This window comes from Aquarana catesbeiana, unplaced genomic scaffold (assembly GCF_042186555.1).
Source record: "Aquarana catesbeiana isolate 2022-GZ unplaced genomic scaffold, ASM4218655v1 unanchor237, whole genome shotgun sequence".
Lineage (NCBI taxonomy): Eukaryota > Metazoa > Chordata > Amphibia > Anura > Ranidae > Aquarana > Aquarana catesbeiana.
In genome coordinates, this window is record NW_027362665.1 from 322,371 (window position 1) to 336,812 (window position 14,442).

The 14,442-nt window shown below is 43.5% G+C and overlaps 3 protein-coding genes across 4 annotated transcripts in view; 2 read left to right on the forward strand and 1 right to left on the reverse strand.

Annotated features, from left to right (window-relative positions):
- LOC141122012 (uncharacterized) overlaps nucleotides 1-14,442 on the forward strand; it is a 373,719-nt gene that overhangs the window by 191,631 nt on the left and 167,646 nt on the right. The window lies entirely within an intron of this gene.
- Nucleotides 1-14,442, forward strand: part of LOC141122023 (uncharacterized) — a 313,410-nt gene that overhangs the window by 125,331 nt on the left and 173,637 nt on the right. The window lies entirely within an intron of this gene.
- The window catches only part of LOC141122002 (uncharacterized), a 32,888-nt gene continuing 28,064 nt past the window's right edge, over nucleotides 9,619-14,442 (reverse strand). For both annotated transcript variants that reach the window (XM_073611788.1, XM_073611789.1), the window contains one exon: nucleotides 9,619-13,539. In XM_073611788.1, the coding sequence (XP_073467889.1) occupies nucleotides 12,125-13,539 (1,415 nt within the window). In that variant the 3' untranslated portion in view covers nucleotides 9,619-12,124. The remainder of the gene's footprint in view (nucleotides 13,540-14,442) is intronic.

Here is a 14,442-nt window from a genome sequence, read left to right on the forward strand (position 1 = left end):
ATACGTAGAAGGGTCTTCTGTGATGCGGATAGATCCTCCTCCTCCAGGTCTCCAAGAAGACACCTGGCCGGAGAAGATATATTAGGGAGTTCAAGTTTTTCCTCCACATATGTGAGGATCTCCCCCCAGTATGCCATCACCTGGGGGCATTGCCACACCATATGGAAAAAATCTCCCACCTCCGTTTTGCAGCGGGGGCACTCCGGGGAATCCCTCCCTCCCATTCTGTGCAGTCTTTTTGGGGTGTAATACATCCTATGTAAATAATTAAATTGAAGCATTTTATCTTTAGCTGCGATCATTGATGACACCGTAGTGTCCAGTACCTCCTGCCATGTTTCCTCTGTAAGAGATGGTATGTCTGTTTTCCACTGTATAGCCACCCTATCCAACCCAGAAGAAGAAGATGGCAGCAGGACTGAGTAATATCTGGAGATCAATTTTGAGTGATCAGCTTCAGCAATAAGTTTTTCCATTGCTGATGGGGAGAGATTTACCTCAACCCCTCCATATTGAGCCCTAACGGCATGTCTCAACTGTAGATATCTAAAAAAAAAAAGTGTTAGGTATGTTATATTCAGTCTTCAGATCTATAAAGGATCTAAAGATTCCATTCTTAAACAGTTGTTAAACAGATGTGCATATTTTATCTCGTAAACGGCCCAACATGCTCCATCCGGAACCTTGGCTATTTCTGAGAGCTGCGGGTTATGCCACAGCGGCGCATTAGGAGACTCTGCTAAGCCAGATCCCCCTATTAACTTGTTACATATATGAAATATTTTATATGAGAGTTTCAAAATATTAGATCCCTTGTTTGGGTATGGCCCATTTCTAAAAAGGACATTGATCAGTGCTTCATACGAATGAACCTGGGCCGCTTGAGTGGCCACTGATGCTATGTTCATCTGCAGGAAGCCCCACCAGTGTACATGTGTTAGTTGGGCAGCTAGGTAATAATATCTGAGGTTTGGTAAAGCCAGCCCACCTGACCTTATGGGTAAGTGAAGTGTCTTCATAGATATTCTGCCAGGTTTAGGTCCCCACAGAAAAGTGACAAGTCTCTTATTTATTTCTATAAACCATTTCTTAGGAATATATACCGGTGCATGCCAAAGTATGTACAAAAACCTGGGCAGGTAAATCATTTTAAATATATTGATTCGCCCTAAAAGGCTTAGAGGTAATTTAGCCCAGGTCTGTGCACTTTCCTTCAATCGCTTCCACACCGGCACCAAGTTAATCGACACATACGATAACATGTATCTCGACTCCCAGGTAACGAAACCTGGAGACCACGGATAATGATATCCCCCGAGGGAGCGTCGGAACACATGCAGAGTCAAAGGGGAGTATTACGGATTTACTCCAGTTCACTTTGAACCCGGAAAATCTCCCAAAGTCAGATATTCTATCTAATCCTATGGGTAGTGACCCCTCCGCCTCCTCTAAGTATAAAAGCATATCATCTGCGTACAGTGATGTTTTTTCCTCCCAATCGTTAATCTTGCATCCCTTGATCTGTTCGTCCGCCCTCAGCAGTGCCGCCAGTGGTTCTATTGCCAGGGCAAACAGCAGGGGCGACAAAGGGCACCCCTGCCGTGTGCCCCTAGCTATGTTAAAAAGTCCCGTAATAGAGTTATTGACACGTAATCTAGCCCGAGGTTCCGCATACAGGAGTCTGACCCATCTTACAAATCTTGTAAGAAACCCAGCCGCTCAAGGACCGCTATGAGGTATGGCCATTCTATCGAATCGAACGCCTTATGGGTGTCTAGTGACACCACCACCCGAGTGTCAGGAGTAGGGCCTTTTGATTGTAGTATGGTATAGAGGCGTCTTAAATTTATGGCAGTCGATCTCTCAGGAATGAATCCTGTCTGATCAGGATGAATAATAGATGCTATCACCTTATTCAGTCGTTTCGCTAGAATTTTAGCTAGAATTTTTGCGTCAACATTAATAAGGGATATGGGCCTATATGATTCGCATAAATCATGGTCCTTGTGCGGCTTGGGAATCAGCACTATCAGTGCTTCTCTCATGGATTCTGGTAAAATACCTTTATCAAAAGCATCTTCGTACATCTCAACTAGCCTAGGGGACAAAGTTTCCGCATACGCTCCATACCACTCGACTGGGAAACCATCCAGTCCAGGGGTCTTGTTAGGTTTCAGGGACTTTATAGCTGCCAGTACTTCTTCTATTGTAAACTGACCATCCAGTTCCTCTACTACCTCCCCTGTAAGTTCCGTTAGGGGTATTGGGGCGAGATATGTCCGTACCTCCTCCAGCCCATAGTCTACCCTCGACTCATAAAGATCTTTATAGAATGACAAAAATGCATTTGCGACATCATCATGTGATGTGCAAATTTTACCATTCGTGTCACATATTCTTGGGATAGAAGTTGGAGCTTGCTGAGAGTGCACCAGATACGCCATTAGTCTGCTGTTTTTATCTCCAAATTCAAAACTCCTTTGTGTTTGGTAAAGTAATTTTTTCTGAGTTTTTTCTATCAGCACCAAGTCTAGTTTTCTAATATTCTCTCTCCATATCCTATGGGTGTCTAAGTTGGGGTTTTTAATGTATTCTACTTCAGACTCAGTGGCCACTTGTTCCGCCTCTCTAACCTTCCATCCTTTATCTGACTGCAGTTGTTTAACTAATCCTGAGATGGATCCCCGGAATGTGGCTTTGAATGCATCCCAGAAGCAACCAATTCTTGGACCATGAACTCCTCCCCACCCTGTTCATGGACTGGACTTGTGTCAAGGTCAGGACCCCAACACCAAGCCCCCGCACAGCACGAACTCTACGAGGAGTACGCATACGAAACATGGCTAGAAAACGGTCGGCTGCTCAGAACGAAGTAACAGAACGCACTGAAGAACAGCAAGGCCTGTGAAGAGCGACCTGAGAAACAGCAACGAGCGGGCAAGATCACACAGAAAACTCCGATACGAACTGACTGCACGCACTGAAGAGCAGATACAAACCCACAAGCACAAACTGAATGGCAGAAAATGATCTGAAAGCCACGAGTCTGAAAAAGCGCGAATCATCTCTCACCAAACTTTTACTAACACGAGATTAGCAAAAGGAGCCCAAAGGGTGCCGCGCTTGGTTCTGAACCGGCCTTTTCTAGTCTCTTCGTACGTGGTTTACGTGACCACGTGGTTGGCGATTGGAAATTCCGACAACTTTGTGCGACCGTGTGTAGACAAAAAAAGTTTGAGCCAACATCCGTCTGAAAAAATCCTAGGATTTTGTTGTCGGAATGTCCGAACAAAGTCCGACCGTCTGTACGCCCTATCACTGTGGTGTAACACAGAGACGTATATTGAATTGTGCATTCACATGTTGTTTATTATTATTTTTTTTTCACTGCTGCTTTAAGTTTATCTATTGGCATAATTGGATTTTTATTCACATACCAGATTTTTGATACAGCAGACATCCATATTTATCACTTTGCCAACTAGGTATTAGATCACTGCATTTCTACAGTTCCAGATATTGTAGATCATAGATTTTAGTTTGTGGACTCCAGAGGGTGTAGCACACCAGTTGGACACCCTATCTGAAGTTCAGCACCTTCAACACACACACTCTGATATTCATCAACAGGGGGTGTAACACTATCACTTGTATAGGTTATTTTTAATTCTTGCCCCCAGGGGGTGCAACACAAGAGTGGTTTACTGCATCAGAGGTTTAATATATAAAGTAGTTGCATTTGTTTAGATGTTTGGCACTTATATATATTTTTATGTGTTTTTTTTTTCAAACACATTTTGAGACCAACAGACAGAGGATGTATCACAGTTCATTTTATTTGAGGCATACCTCCCCTAATATTTTACATATATATATTTTTTAATTTGAAGGGCAATAGCGCCACATCTACACTCCCATAATCTACCTTTTCCTGTTGTCAGGTTTTATTAGGTGGTAATACCTTGAGGAAAAATTTGCCTGAGGGGTCAGTTCCTGACACCCATGCTCCCATAGAGTACAACCACTGATCTTCCTTCCTCGACTCCTTTAATGTTATCAATAATTTTTTACAGTTCTTACTATGTGTGTAGGGGGAGTTGGCCGCTTCTGTAATTGTGAGTCTTTCCTTTATTCCACTCTTTTTAGGCCCTGGTAGATTATACCCCTGATCTTGATGTGATGTGGTCCACAGGGCTTGATCCTATGCTTGACATCCTGCCCTATTCCAGAGCCAGCAAATGTATTTATCTGCCCATAGAAGCCCTCTAGCCTCAGTTGTATCCCCACAATCTGCAATCTCACAGAAGTCTACCAGTATAGAGCTAGTTATTCCCTCTATAAAGGTTAGATTCAATGCTTTTCCTGTTCTTTCCCAACCCAAAGGTTCCTCTGCTCTTCCATAACGTATAACCCCTCTTATGGATGCCTCTCCTAGAATCACCAGTAACCCAAGGATAATTACTGTCCCTTTCATCCTAACCAGCTACAGAGTTCCAGCGGATAGGGTAGGGGAGTTGGAAGGGGAGGGAGACTTCACCGGTTTGACACAAGTCCCACCTTGTGTGAGACCTCTCTTTGTAGCTGGACTTTCTGAACCTCTTGTAGCCAACTGGCCCTACTCTACCTGTAAAACCTTTTTGCAATGGGACTGGTGAATCCAGGTAGACCTCTCTGCAATCCTTATCACAGTAGGGGTAGTTAGGAGGACTTTGTAAGGACCATCCCACCTTGGGGAGTACCACTGCTTTTTCTTATTACTTTTTGTTAAGACCCAATCTCCCACATGCACCTTTTCATCTTCTTGAATTGGACCTTCTAGGACAGAACAAAAATCATTAGTACGTCTTTGTCTTAAAAGCCTAGACATGTATTCTGCTAGTGTGTGCTCAGACTCCTCAGTAGGTGTTTCATTTGGTTGTAAGGGTATCTTATATGGCCTTCCATGTATAAATTTCAAATGGGCTTTAACCTTCTTTTGTGGGTATGATATGTATACTGGTCACAGCTACTACATCCAATTTTTACCTGTTTCTTCCATAGCTTTCCTCAGTTTGCTTTTTTAGAATGCCATTATGTCTTTCCACCAATCCAGCTGATTGGGGATGATAGGCACAATGGTATTTCACTTAAATTCCCATCACTTCTGTCAAATGTAGTATAGTTTTATTTACAAAATAGGGTCCATTATCACTATCTGTGCATCTGCACTTCCTGTCGGGAATTTTCCACCCATTTGGTCAGGGTGTCTATGATTAGCAAACAATATTTCTTCCTTTCACATTTGTCCAATTCAATTAAATCCATGCAAATGTGTTGGAATGGATATTGCGGTGTGGGAAACTTCCCTTTCCGTGGTCTTATGCCTCCCTAAGCACTGTATCTTGCACATATAATCCATTGAGAGCAAAAAGTTTTTTTAGTAGTTAGTGAAGCCATAGGCTTTACATACCTTATTTACCATCTCAGTCACCCCCTGTTTGACACATGTGTTACTCCATGTGTCAATACTGCTGCGTACCTAAAATAGGATTTTGGCAATACCAGTTTTCAATCAGGTGACATGTAGATGTTATTTATACTTGTGCAACCTTTTGTTTTCCAATATTGTTTCTTTGTCTCTAAGGACTGTGTAGTCTACATTATTTCATACCTTAATTTAATGTTCTAAACTCTAAAATACCTCTAAAGGTTCAATTTTGTACCCATTCATGTAATCACTAGACACCCACCCCATGAAAAAGAGCTTGCCTCATTCTTCAGTTGTGTAGAAGGAGGAGGGGGGGAGGGGATGTCATATCTGCACTTGAATTGGGGCTGGGGAAAATAGATACTCTTTATTCTTTACTCCTTCCTTACTTTGGAGTTGTTTAAAAACAATATTCTTTCATTTATTCAAATATAAGTCCATAAGTCCACCAAGTATGCAGACATAAAATGTTTCCTAGCGACATTTACATTATTTGACATATATATTTAATATATATAAAAATATTTTTCTCAGACCCTGATATTTTAGCAGAATTTAATAAAACATGAATCCCTTTTGTATTGTTCCCCTTATTCTCTGGTCCCAAAACATTTTTTTTTTAACCCAAACACATATTCTGATTCAGAACTTAGCCTTTTAATTTTATAAATGTACCTAAATATAAACAGCATTGCATTATTAACACTTTACAGTTGAAAATCTGGAAATTCTAAAAGGAACATATGCAAGAAATATTTACTTTAAGACTATTATTCGGACTTTCTTTCCCACCGAAAATCCTAATATTTTCACAGATGCACAAATTAACCTCTGTGTGCTCAAAGGGTTAATGCTGCCCTACTAGTCATCCATCATCATCTCCCTCTCTCCTCTGCTATGTCCTATCAGGCAATCTGCATTTTTTTTGTTTCTGAGAAACGGCTTCTTGACCATCATTTTTGTGCTATAAAAGCATCAAGTCTGTTGTATTCCCTTCTCTCCTCTCTCTGGACTTCAAAACTACGGCACACTTCTCTTAGCAAAGCCCATTCAAATCCCTATTTCCTTATGGCAGTAAAATTAGCACTCAGTCACATACTGTCTCTGGACTGGACACATTTAAAGTAATCAAAACATTCTCAGCCTTTCCTTTTCTCACATTCATCAAACCACTTGATAATAATTCTACAACATTCTGTTCACTCCACAATGTAATCCACCTTCATGTCTCCCATCTACCTCCTCAAAACTAGGGATGAGCCGAACACCCCCCTGTTTGGTTCGCACCAGAACATGCGAACAGGAAAAAAGTTCGTTCGAACACGCGAACCCTGTTAAAGTCTATGGGACACGAACATGAATAATCAAAAGTGCTAATTTTAAAGGCTTATATGCAAGTTATTGTCATAAAAAGTGTTAGGGGACCTGGGTCCTGCCCCAGGGGACATGGATCAATGCAAAAAAAAGTTTTAAAAACGGCCGTTTTTTCATGAGCAGTGATTTTAATAATGCTTAAAGTCAAACAATAAAAGTGTAATATCCCTTTAAATTTCGTAGCTGGGGGGTGTCTATAGTATGCCTGTAAAGGGGCGCATGTTTCCCGTGTTTAGAACAGTCTGACAGCAAAATGACATTTCGAAGGAAAAACCCATTTAAAACTACTCGCGGCTATTGCATTGCCGGTCCAACAATACACATAGAAGTTCATTGATAAAAACGGCATGGGAATTCCCCACAGGGGAACCCCGAACCAAAATTTTTTTAAGAAATTACGTGGGGTCCCCCTAAATTCTATACCAGGCCCTTCAGGTCTGGTATGGATATTAAGGGGAACCCCGGGCAAAATTTAAAAAAAAATGACGTGGGGGTCCCCCTAAATTCCATACCAGACCCTTCAGGTCTGGTACGGATTCTAAGGGGAACCCCGCACCAAAAAAAAAAATGGCGTGGGGTCCCCCCAAAAATCCATACCAGACCCTTATCCGAGCACGCAACCTGGCAGGCCGCAGGAAAAGAGGATGGGACGAGAGAGCGCCCCCCCTCCTGAACCGTACCAGGCCACATGCCCTCAACATTGGGAGGGTGCTTTGGGGTAGCCCCCCAAAACACCTTGTCCCCATGTTGATGAGGACAAGGGCCTCATCCCCACAACCCTGGCCGGTGGTTGTGGGGGTCTGCGGGTGGGGGGGTTTATCGGAATCTGGAAGCCCCCTTTAACAAGGGGACCCCCAGATCTCGGCCCTCCCTCCTGTGTGAAATGGTAAGGGGGTACTTACCCCTACCATTTCACTAAAAAACTGTCAAAAATTTTAAAAATTACAAGAGACAATAGGAATACAAGAAGAGTAAAAATATCATCACTCCCCACACTATAGGGAGAATCAAAAAGAAATAATTAACTTGTCTCTGCAGTACTGTTGTTTTTTTTTTTTTTTTTTCTTTTCAATAAGGTTACAGCATCAAAAAAAGATTAAACATGAGAAAGGAGAAACTAAACACACAGAAGAAAGTTAGTCTTGTGATCTTTCTAGATCACTTAAGCACTTACATCGTCGGGCAATCCACCTCCGACGACGACGTCAGGCATTCACCCTCTGACGTTCGGTATACCTCAAATCTTTTTTTATCTGTCCTGGACAGCGGGTAACGCTATTTTTTACCTTAGACAACGCTCCTAAGTGTCTCTGTCTTCGCACACTGGATTATTAAGATATTATACAATCAATACCAGTGTCGGCAATTAAAACACATTAAACCAGAATCAAACAGAAAGAGAAGAAAAGACTCTTAGAGAGTATTAAGAATAAGTTAAATTATCTTACCTCTCAAACACCAGGAGGACTGGATCACGAAGTTCGAAACCAGACAGTGGATCTGGGTCTCAGGCCCCCGCCCCTATTTCACCACTAACGTTGAGTGGGGGGACTTTTAAAGGGGTTGTAAAGGTAAATTTTTTTTTTTTAAAATAACAAACATGTTATACTTACCTTCACTGTGCAGCTCGTTCTGCACAGAGTGGCCCCGAACCTGGTCTTCTGGGGTCCCTCGGCGACTGTTTCAGCTCCTCCCCGCAAGCATTAACCACCTTAATGCGAGCTCCCTCGCATGGTGGTGAGTGCTTGCGGGCGTGCTCCCGTGATACAGCCGGCGGCTATAGCCGCTCGCTGTATCACTCGGCCCCACCCCCCGGGGCGCCGCGTCATCGGATGTGATTGACAGCAGCGCGAGCCAATGGCTGCGCAGCTTTCAATCCATCCACTGCAGCCAATCAGCGACCAGGCTGAGCTGCAATGGAGATGACGAGAACGAGCAGCGGAGATTCGAGGCGTCAGGTAAGTAAAACGGGGGGGGGGGTGGGGGCGGCGGTGTTGTCAAAAGTTTTTTCACCTTAATGCATTCTATGCATTAAGGTGAAAAAATTTTTACCTTTACAACCCCTTTAATTCTCAGTGAGCTTTGAGTTCCAATACTCACCAAAGTTTTTGTCGGGACCATCTGACCCGAAATGCACTTGTTGATTCCGGCTCGGAGGACCAAAAATGTTAGGAATACTCTCCTCTTGTGATCAGTCGAACTCCAGATGTATTGAAAAGCAGATAATTTATTTCAGATATGTCACACAAATGGATGATGCTTACAAGCCAAAAGATGCAGTAATGCCGCGTACACACGAGCGGACTTTACGGCAGACTTTGCCCGGCAGACAGGATTTCGTCAGACAATTCGATCGTGTGTGGGCTCCAGCGGACTTTGTTTTCTCAAAAGTTGGACGGACTTAGATTTGAAACATGTTTTAAATAAATCCATCGAAATCGAGTCAGGTCGAAAAGTCAGCTCGTCTGTATGCTAGCTCGACGGACAAAAAGCCACGCTAGGGCAGCTATTGGCTACGAACTTCCTTGTTTTAGTCCGGTCGTATGTCATCACAAACGAATTCGACGGACTTTGGTGGATTGTGTGTAGGCAAATCCGTTCATTCAGAAAGTCCGTCGTAAAGTCTGTCGAAAAGTCCGCCGAGCAAAGTCTGCAGTAAAGTCCGCTCGTGTGTACGCAGCATTAGAATCATACAAAGAGATGTACATTCCCCCTCCTAATACCTACAATAATATAGCTATAACGCTTCTATTGGCTGAGAAAACACAGATAGCATATCCTGGTACAAAATGGTACTTTATTTCGCTAATTAGTGTTTTCTGTACATTCTTGTTCTACCATATATGGTTAAGCCTAATCATTCTACAACTTACTATGGAGTTAGTTAAAGCAAACGATACAGCAAGTTAATACAACAATGTGCTCAGAAGTCATCTTAAGAAAAGTCTCAGGGTTATTGTTTTTCTAATAGTCACACAATAAACATTTAAAACTTTTCTAACAACATCCTTCTGTATATGGTTGGTTATGAAGCATAATGGGTGCAAGGTGGAAGTTATTGGGCGCCAGACACTTCTTGAATGCAAAAGAGATGTTTATTTCTCTTACAAACTTTTTGGGGGAAAGAGGGTTAGGGCCAGGACACACTAAAGTAGTTGCAAGTTCAATTAGCAGACTCTGAGACTTCATTAGGAGGACAGCCATGCAGGGAAAGACATCCAACAAGACACCACATCTGCACGTGCAGGAATGCTGTCTCCTATGGCAACAGTCTTTAACAGTTCTTAACACAAAGCACAATAGTTCTTTTACCTTCACTACAACTTCTCCTTGTAGTTCTTCAGCCCACTGAGCTCCTGGTCTCTCACTAGACCCTCTGATTCACTGATTCTGAATCCCTTGAGCTTCTCCAATCTTCACGGTGGTATCTTCCTCAAGCGTCATCCCCCGCCTCTTTGCTGGGTCCCTAACTGGGCACTCCGGATACTTCTCAAGCTTCACTCCACTGGCCTGCTCAGTACCTGGCTTGACACACAAGGCTGCTCTACAAGTGTCACCTCCGCTTTTTGGGTCCCTGGCTTGATCACTGCCTGAAGTTTCCTGATTCTCCACCATGCCATGTTACTGCTCCGGGACTTGCTTCCGTCACTCATTGAGGTCCCTGGTAATAAAGTGGTTGGTCCCTTAGTGGTGACAGCTTCCCCTCTACCTCCAACCATGACAGGTTCTCTGGCTGGCAGAACCGTCACTTTTGGTTGGACTGCAAGCCACAGTGCCAACCCTGCGCTGCTCACTTACTTCTGGATAGGACCTCAGTCAGTCTAGCAGCCAGATGTGCCCGGGATAGGCCCAATCTCCAGTCTAGCAGCACGGGGCATACGACACACATCCACCTAGACAGCCGTCCAGGTGGCACCGAACATCGATCACCTGACTCCACCCCTATATATAGGTTCTCCCAGCAGGCCAAGAGATTCAAGAAAACCCCTGCCCATTGGCTGAGATACCCCATATACCCATAATCTGACCTTGGGTTGTCCTTCTCATATCTAGTACTGCCAAGTGCCCGGCCACCTAGTGGTAGAAAAGTGCAACAAGGCCAAACTTAGGGAGAAATCAATAGATCTCTAACAATCAACCAGGATAACTACTCCTGGCAAGTAAATTTGTGAGGAGCTCCCTGCCTAAACTCCAGGGTGCTACACAAATAACTTACCTGCTAGTGCTAGAAGAGATCAGGCCTGATTCTGCTAACACTGCAGCTATGTGTGCAACGTATCAGAGGTGCCGGTGATCTACTGACACTGCACTTGTTGGGGGGTAGAAGGGCTGATCCTGCTAATGCTGCGTTATTAGGGACACTATACTAAGGGGGACACTAATATAGTTCTGTACATGATCAGGATATTGATCCATACAGACACTATACTAAGGGGGACACTAATATAGTTCTGTTCATGATCAGGATATTGATCCATACAGACACTATACTAGTAATAGTGGTGATCAGGATCCTATAGCATGAGTGCGATAGTGTGCGGGCAATCTAATGCTAGCGCACCATGGCGCTATCTGATATAACAATATATATAACAAGTGAAGCTAATACAGCGATTGGTGAAAAATACTGTACACTGACGCTGTACTAATGGCACTGGTTGGGTGACAGGGGTGATCAAAGGGTGAATGAGGGCAATCAATGGGGTAAATGTGCCAATCTAAGGTGTGTGGGTGTAAAGTGTGGTGATTATACTCACAGTGTGGTGTTCTCTTCTCTTCCTGAACTGAAAAAGAGTCGGGAAGAGAAGAAATCACAAGATAACTCCCCGTGTTTATAAAATAAAACAGGAGTGATTTGTCATTGGCTGTAGGTGATCAGCAAAATCACTGGCTGGAACCTGCTGACAAACTTGTCCTACAGCCAATGACAGTGGAGGTTTCTGGGTGTGCGCATGCATGGGTGCGGACCTGGAAGAAAGCCATGACATAAAAGTACATTACCAGACCTGTATGCGCCGCCCATCCATTGTATTTTACAACACTTCATCCATGTCTTTGGTGATCTCTGATCTCCTTATGAACTGTTTCTTACATGATGAAGATCAGCCATGGAGTATATCTGAGGTGTATATCAGGGTGTGCTTCTTCCCCACATGAGACCTGTGATGTCCAGCAACATTCATATAGAAGACATTTCCCACACTCAAGGCACTAATACACCTCGAGGGTTGTGTGGGATCCCTGATGTACAGGAAGACAGGACTTCAGTGAGGAACAATTCCCTCACTCATGACAAGAATACGGCTTCTCCCCCGTGTGAGATCTCTGATGTCTGTAAAGATGGGACTTATCTGAAAAACATTTCCCACACTCAGGACAGGAATACGGCTTCTGCCCCGTGTGAGATCTCTCATGTCTGTAAAGATGGGACTTATCTGAAAAACATTTCCCGCACTCAGGACAGGAATACGGCTTCTCCCCTGTGTGAAATCTCTGATGTTTGGAAAGACTGGACTTCTGTGAAAAACATTTCCCACACTCAGGACAGGAATACGGCTTCTCCCCTGTGTGAGATCTCTGATGTTTGGAAAGATTGGACTTATCTGAAAAACATTTCCCGCACTCAGGACAGGAATACGACTTCTCCCCCGTGTGAGATCTCTTATGTTTGGAAAGATGGGAATTCTGTGAAAAACATTTCCCGCACTCAGGACAGGAATACGGCTTCTCCCCTATGTGAGATCTCTGATGTGTGGAAAGACTGGACTTCTGTGTAAAACATTTCCCACACTCAGGACAGGAAAATGGCTTCTCTCCCGTGTGAGATTTCTGATGTTTGTAAAGATGGGATATCACTGAAAAACATTTCCCACACTCAGGACAGGAAAACTGCTTCTCCCCTGTGTGAGATCTCTGATGTGTGTAAAGACTGGACTTCTGTGAAAAACATTTCCCGCACTCAGGACAGGAAAACGGCTTCTCCCCTGTGTGCGATCTCTGATGTGTGTCAAGACTGGATTTCACTGAAAAACATTTCCCGCACTCAGGACAGGAATACGGCTTCTCCCCCGTGTGAGATCTCTGATGTTGGTAAAGATTGGACTTATTTGAAAAACATTTCCCACACTCAGGACAGGAAAATGGCTTCTCTCCCGTGTGAGATCTCTGATGTTTGTAAAGATCGGACATCACTGAAAAACATTTCCCACACTCAGGACAGGAAAACGGCTTCTCCCCTGTGTGCGATCTCTGATGTGTGTCAAGACTGGATTTCACTGAAAAACATTTCCCGTACTCAGGACAGGAATACGGCTTCTCCCCTGTGTGCGATCTCTGATGTGTGTCAAGACTGGATTTCACTGAAAAACATTTCCCGCACTCAGGACAGGAATACGGCTTCTCTCCTGTGTGAGATCTTATATGCACATTAAGTTTGGATTTAGAAGGGAAACACTTCCCGCACTCAGTACAGGAAAGCCTCTTCTCTGTTGGAAGGACGGCACCGTCCCTCACAGTCTGAGGTTCCTCAGGATAAGAGGAATACGATGGTCCATCTACACTGTGTGGTGCCGGATGGACATTTGAGGTAGTCGGGTTTTCTCCTGGACTATACTGTGTGATGTCCTCGTCTTCTACTTTACAGTCTGGAGACAAAGTGAGACAATCCTCTGAGGTTTTCCTCATCTCCCGTCCATCTACTAAAATAGAAATAAAAAGATTATTACTAGACATGAGCTGATTGGTTCCTGCTGTGCTCCAATCAAATCATCAGATATAAAATGTCCAGCTGGTAGGAAATGGGTGTAACAAAAGAGAATACATATTATGTGTATATATAGAAGTGGGTAGAGGGGAGAGAGCAGAAGTCAGGACTATGTAATGTACATCATATTGTATAAGATACAACAGATAGGACTATATAGTATCAGAATGATGTAATGTACAACATAGAGTATATAGTGAAGGGGTCAGGAGTATGTAATGTACAACAGAGTATATAGTGCAGGGGTCAGGAGTATGTAATGTAGAATATAAATTATATAGTGTAAGGGTCAGGACTCATAATATTGGTGCCACGATCTCCTTGAGTCGGATCGCGGGTTCCGCGGACTCGATCGCAGCGGGCATACCCGCGATCGCCTCACGGAGAGGACGAACGGGGAGATGCCGTTGTAAACAGTATATTGTCGTTCTGCCTAGTAACAAGTGTCACTGGATCTCTGCTCCCTGTTATCGGAGCAGAGATCAGTGATGTCACACACTGCCCATCCCCCTGACAGTTAGAAATCACTCCCCTAGGACACACTTAACCCCTCCCCGCCCCCTAGTGGTTAACCCTAGGGCTGAAACAACTAATCGATTAATCGACAACTAATTGATTATGAAATCAATCGATTACTATTTTCATAATCGATTAATCGGACAGTAACATAATGGAGTTAAAAAAAACTAAAATGAGCCCTTTATAGCACAAAAAGAGCAAATACTCGTTTCTGTAAATCAAACTTTCACAGTTCTACAGTAAAAAAAATGAACCCCTTACAGTAGTGATTATCTAAAGGGCTAATTTTATTTTTTTTAACCCCATTATGTTACTAAAC